Genomic DNA, 6,000 nt, shown 5'->3' with positions numbered 1-6,000 from the left:
TGCGTGGGCTCACTCTGTAAACTGACTACTAGTATGCAAGAGCCATGCACTGCAACGCTGTTCCTGGAACGAAGCTGATTTGTGTGTACGCTGTCTGTGTAGCATGCAGTAACGTGTGCTTGTGCTGTATGTCTATTTGTATGTCTATTTGTATATCTATTTGTCTCCTATCTCAGGTTCATGGGCAAAGGCATAATCCCGCTGCCGCTGAGCAGAGTTTGGAAAGCGCTGAGAGAGCCACACACTCGTTTCGGCTACGACCCCATGCTGAAGGTTAGAATCGCCATTGCATGAACATGTTCACATACAGTCGATAGCGGTGAAAGCTGTGACAAATCACTCGGAGTGGATACCATGTTTTTTTATGAAACGCGGCCAAAGAGAGTACTGAGCTATGTGGCCTAACCAGCCGAGCTCGAGTGATTTGTCGGTTTGTTTTGGCGTTGACAGTAGGAGCAGCGATTTTCTAAGAATTACATTGCTGTGTCGTATGGCATGAGTGTGCATGACCTCTGCTCATCCTGGAGAACTTAATCACTTTTGTTTAGCAGACCCGACTTTAACTGATGTAGGTGCACTTCATGGATGTGTGTGTGTGTGTGTGTGTGTGTGTGTGTGTGTCGGTGTCTTTGTCTGTGTGGATGTGTGCGTGCACCTGCGTTTGTATGTTTGTGCATCTGTGTTTTGTGTTGGCAGGAAATGAAGACAATAGCGAAATACGGAGAGCGCTTGATGATCAGTATGTGGAGGAGTGTCTCACATGCATGTACAACATGATCTAAGTTGATGAACTTTGTTTGTTTTGTTTGTATTCTTTATTTAGAGTGGGAAGTCCAAAACAGGCCCTAGCCTAATAACAATGGTCCCACTAGTGAGGGAATGCTGTATATCTGTACATAAGGATCAGTGAGTGTAACAGCAACTAGTAGGGAAAGAAAAAGAGAGATAAAAAACAACTCAAAACAGGAGTTGCGACTTGCCGAGTGCATAGGAAGAAAATAACGGAATGAGCAGACTTGATTGTACAATGTCAATTTGTATACTAGTAGTCTGTTGGTTGGTGAAGATTTTGTTACAATAGAGTTTCCAATCTGCATTAAAAGTAAAGTTCGCACATCCGTGTTACCACTGGCTATCCTCAGAATGTTGTGCTTGTCAAGTCTGCTATAGCCGTTGACGTCTCCATGACAGCACCAGAAACCCACAGGAATTTGTTTTCTATAAATCAAGGACGCCTACAAGAAATTTGAGTTTCGAGTTCTTGCATGAAACAATTTTCATGATCATCTGAAACTTCTACGAATCCTACACTACGTTAACATGTAGGATGACCCCACGCTGCGTTAAAACCATACTATGGAAAAATTCGACACAACTTTTTTGGAGCACAGAGCAGCGTCATTTCTAAAATAGTGTGCATCAGAGCTCTCTCATGTCAGAATTATGCGATAATGTATGCCCGTGCCTGTACTCATCCTGCATGTGTGTGTGTGTGTGTGCATGTGCATGCGGGTGTGTGTGTGTATGCTCGTGCGTGCACATGTGTGTGTGTATGTGTGTGTGTGTGTGTGTGTGTGTGTGTGTGTGTGTGTGTGTGTGTGTGCGCACGCACGTGCATGACTGTGTGTATGTGTGTGCATGCTCGCGTTTTCTGGCATTGTAGTGTACATGCTGCTGGAAGCCCGCCACTGCTTGCTGGCTCAGGCAAGGGACTTCTGCTTTCTGCACCATGAACGCGTCGAGGTAAATCCCAAGATGTACTGTCGTGGACATGGAAATCCGGTCGCACGTCTAGCGGCCCCAGGGCGCTGGCCATGCAGCCGTGCGAAGCAGTACACACATCCATGTATGCACTGCAGCGCGCTGGTCCCATCGGATCAACATATGCACTGCATGCAACGTTCTGGACGCGCTGAGGGCGCCGGCCCCAGTCATTCGACTGAATTTCCATGTCCGCGACGGTAGGACTATGGGTTTGAATGTTGTGCTGCTATATCCATGGGAGTGGTTCTTACCAGCCACGACTCTACCACTGTAGCTCAGAAATTGGAGCTCAGGCAAAACATGATTCAGATGCTTTCGAAACCTGTAGAAATTTAAAACCCAGTTAGATTTCTGGAAATTGCCCAGAATGCTAGAACTTGTAGAAGGCTGAAGATCAGGAAGTGGTGAGATATTCCCTGGCTTGAGTCATGGTGGTGACAGTCGATTGACTCGATTTTTCTTCAGATTTTTTCCCTTTTCCATTCCTTCAACTAGTGTGTTGACTTTAGAAGCCTACTGCCTGGGTATTACTATGAGCGGCTATAGAGTTGTTGTGTTGTTGTTGTTTGGCTTTATTTAAAGTGGAGTTAGCGCAGGTATGCCATTGCACAGGCCCAGGGCATTGCCGTACCACCTGTCTTTGCTGTGTCTAGTGACCACTGCTACAGCAGACCACCTGTTTTGTGACATGCCCTTATGTGTGTTTGTACATGTATATACTGTATGGTGATGTGTAGGGTCAGAAGCACATCATAGCCGCTCAGTCCGTGGATCATCCCAAGTGCCCGTGCAATCCGGATATTCAGCGTGGCCAGGTGTGTACAGTGATTGACTTGGTCTGTTTTATACTAGACCCATACATAGGCAATCAGTGCAGCCCCAGACCTGTGAACACTGAGCCGTGTATGGCCCTGGGTGTGAGGGAAGGGGGGGGGAGCGCTCATGCGGAAAACGAGTCTCACGTCGAAATTTGGCGTTTTACGGCAATCGATGACCCATTTTATGTGAAATTGCGCGTCACTTCAAAAATAACGTGCAGCTTAGCCTCTTTATTGAGCAGCACTGTAGTGTGTGGTGCTTGTGTTGCAGTGGTTGCCATGGTAACAGATCAGATTCACATGTATACAGTATTGCGTTCATTTAGCAACTGCCTTTCTTCAATGCTCCTTTCTCTATGAATTGCTACTTTCAATGGTCATCTGTGTTATGATAAGTCAATCCAAGAGTGCTATCCTAATAAGGGTTGATCCCTTGGTTACCATGGTAATTTCGGCTATCGGCGGCGGCCGTAATTAGTTTTTTTAATATGTCGACTTTTTGTATTTGCGGGTGTCATTGATAGTTACGGTGGGGTGTGTCTGAATGATGGTGGTGTAGCATTTAATTTTCGTAACTATATCCACTGATGGTGAATCCTGTATAAATTTCGTGGTCCTTCATTGAGAAGCTTCATACTTACCTGGCACAGGGGACGCCGTGATCATCAAGGCGGCTCCCTCAGGATGAGGCCTCTCCACTGCACTCCGTTGGGGCTGAGGCTTGCGATTTCCCCAAACGTGGGAAACTCGGGTGCACAATTTATGGTAGAGGGGGTTTGCGTTCGCGCAGCCCCTGCTATCTATTATCTAATCAAAAAGAAGTAATTGGTGTGGATTATGGAGTGTGTGTTGTTGGTACACACATACTCCACACCAAATGCACATACCGTATTATCTATTATCTCTTATTATAAGCACGGTCCTTTATTTTTTTCAATGTACCTCCGCCCCGTGCTATTAATGGAGACGTTCCTTTATTGGAGACTATTCCATTATTATTTCAACCTCATTTCAGAGGCATGTTGCCATGCCAAATTTATATGTCAGACACACACATTACAGGGTTTTTCCGCCGGTACAGATAATGAATTTACACAGTGTGCTTATAATGGAGACTGAGCACTTTATTTTTTGAATGCCGCCCCAAGGTGTTCTATTATTGGAGACGTGCTATTATTGGAGACTGTGCTTATTAGAGATAATACGGTAGCACAAAGAAAAAAACACATGTGGAAGCGTAACGGGTTTGCCAGTATTACTTGTGCAGTTACAGCTCAATGCAATGACACACCCCTCTTGATTGAGCAGCAGTCATGAAAAATGCATCTTCTAATGATGGATGAGCTAAACCAATTGGTGTCCAGGGAAAACGGACAAAATCAAGGGAATTCAGCCTCGTTGTCCGGGGAACTCAAGTAGGCATGGGCGGGTAATGCTAGTTATTTGCTGCGATAATGCTAAAGGCAATGCTCATAATTATGAGGATATAATGCCACTTATAATGCTCACACTACTCCATAATGCCAGTTTGAAAGTTGGAAAGGCCGTCTTGGATCAAGGCCAAAGCGTAGAAGAAGAAAAACTTAAACAGCAGTGAGCATGTTGTCTGAAACAATCCACTGAGAAGGTTGATTTGCAACGTCAAGTCTCTGGACGAAGCCGGACGGGTTCAGATGCATGATTTTCGGAACTGGACCTAGCCAGCTTCATGCATGACACCGTTGTCGTCTCGACCGGCAATTATGCTTGTAATGCCAATTTTGCATGCGAAATGGTGTTCTAATGCCAGCATTATGCCACCTGGAAAAAGGGACTATAAATGCCAGCCATAATGCTAGCATTACCCGCCCATGCCTAAACTTAAGCCTCCAGGTTGGCATGTATCATGAGTACATGAAACCCAGAGTGTGCAGCTTGGGGCCTTTTCTGCTATGGGTGTCTGTCACGGTGTAATTCCGTGATTACATCATTTTTTGGCGCAGATCTGAGGCGGGAAATGGCGTAGTGCGTACAACTGAGCTGCAGTTTTGCAGAAAGAGACCTGCTTGAATCCTGCTTGTACACACTACATCACTAAAATGATGTAATCACGGAATTCCGCCGTGACAGCCACCCGTCCGAGCTGCACACTCTGGTTTTCATATACTCTTACATGTATGGTTTTCCCGTACTCCAATTGCACAACCTCCGGATCAACCGACTTTCGTAGCTTTTTTCGTGGTTGCCTGATCCGTCAGCCACTAGAAAACTTTGTTTTGTGCACCCTCTCTCTTGTAGTGGTTTTTTATAAACTGTATTGTAGGCTGATACCATAGAGCCAACTCAGTCCAGAATGCTTGTGACTCAATGTGCGTGTAGCTGAACAAGTGCACCTAGTTTGGCAGCTCGCGTCACGTGGTCCACCCAGCCTGCTGCATGCGGTAGGCCCAGACAGATTCTGCTCCGCTCGCCTCGATATGTTGCTGCGAAATCTTTCGATATTTTGCCTACCCTGGCACTAGAAACCCGATATTTTGCTCCATTTTGCTCCGGAAAACATATCTTTTATCCACTTCCCGTACAACGTTTCATTAAATCGCACGGTCGGTTTCTCAACACGGGTTTTCACACATGTGTCCCTGGGTTCTGCAAAATCATGTTGATCCACAGTGAATCCCAGTGATATTTTGGTGACATGATCTCGTCCTTGGCAGCGCATCAGGCTGAACGGGGAAGAAACGGTAGGACATCCAAGTATCAGGCATCGATTTTACCCAAAATCTTGATATTTTGCTCCGATTCTGCCGGTAATTTCCGCTTTTTAAATTCTTCGGTATTTTGCCGAAAGAATTGCTGGCAGGATCTATCTGGACCTAGCGTGCGGCAAGCAGCACCGAAAGCGCTTACTCTGCCCACGAGCGTTTGCTGCGATTAGCGCGCTCGTGAAATACACAAGCGTGCTGGACAGAATGTTTTGACATTGATGGCTTTTAAGGTTTTTTTCTTTTTTGATAGTAGCGCTCAGACCGCTCACACAGGCGCCTAGGCTTCACTCGTTTCCTCTTCCTTTTTTGTGTATGTCAAGAGGGCGCTAGTCGCAGCAAACGCTCGTGAGCTAGAGTTAGCACTTTCAGTGCTGCTTGTCGCACGCGGCAGGCTGGGTAGGTCACGTGACGCGAGCTGCCTAACCAGGTGCACTGGTTCACGTACATTGAGTCACAAGCGTCCGGAATCACCTTGCAGTAGAATGTTCAGGCAAAGTACGAGATGAGATACTATGGCCGTGATTGTTTTATCAGATCCAGATCAATAGGATTCCTCCATTTGTGATGGTCAATTGGTGTAATCCAGATCAACCAGATACTACTACAAAGTAACCCTGTCCCGGGAGGAGGGTTGAATGGATCTATTCTTTAACTAGATACTATATACAGTGAGA

The 6,000-nt window shown here is 46.0% G+C and overlaps 1 protein-coding gene and 1 non-coding gene across 4 annotated transcripts in view; both read left to right on the top strand.

Moving 5' to 3' along the window:
* Positions 1-6,000, top strand: part of LOC135815153 (uncharacterized) — a 24,639-nt gene that overhangs the window by 10,342 nt on the left and 8,297 nt on the right. For all 3 annotated transcript variants that reach the window (XM_065328408.1, XM_065328407.1, XM_065328406.1), the window contains exons 19-22: positions 177-273; positions 697-739; positions 1,664-1,743; positions 2,502-2,579. In XM_065328408.1, coding sequence (XP_065184480.1) covers positions 177-273; positions 697-739; positions 1,664-1,743; positions 2,502-2,579 — 298 coding nt within the window. The remainder of the gene's footprint in view (positions 1-176; positions 274-696; positions 740-1,663; positions 1,744-2,501; positions 2,580-6,000) is intronic.
* LOC135816246 (U1 spliceosomal RNA) lies at positions 3,216-3,378 on the top strand. The gene has a single exon (XR_010553372.1). It is a non-coding gene; the product is annotated as a U1 spliceosomal RNA (small nuclear RNA).

This window comes from Sycon ciliatum, chromosome 4 (assembly GCF_964019385.1).
Source record: "Sycon ciliatum chromosome 4, ocSycCili1.1, whole genome shotgun sequence".
In the NCBI taxonomy this organism is placed as follows: Eukaryota; Metazoa; Porifera; class Calcarea; order Leucosolenida; family Sycettidae; genus Sycon; species Sycon ciliatum.
The sequence above is the reverse complement of the archived record's forward strand: the minus strand, read 5'-3'. Positions and strand labels throughout refer to the sequence as shown.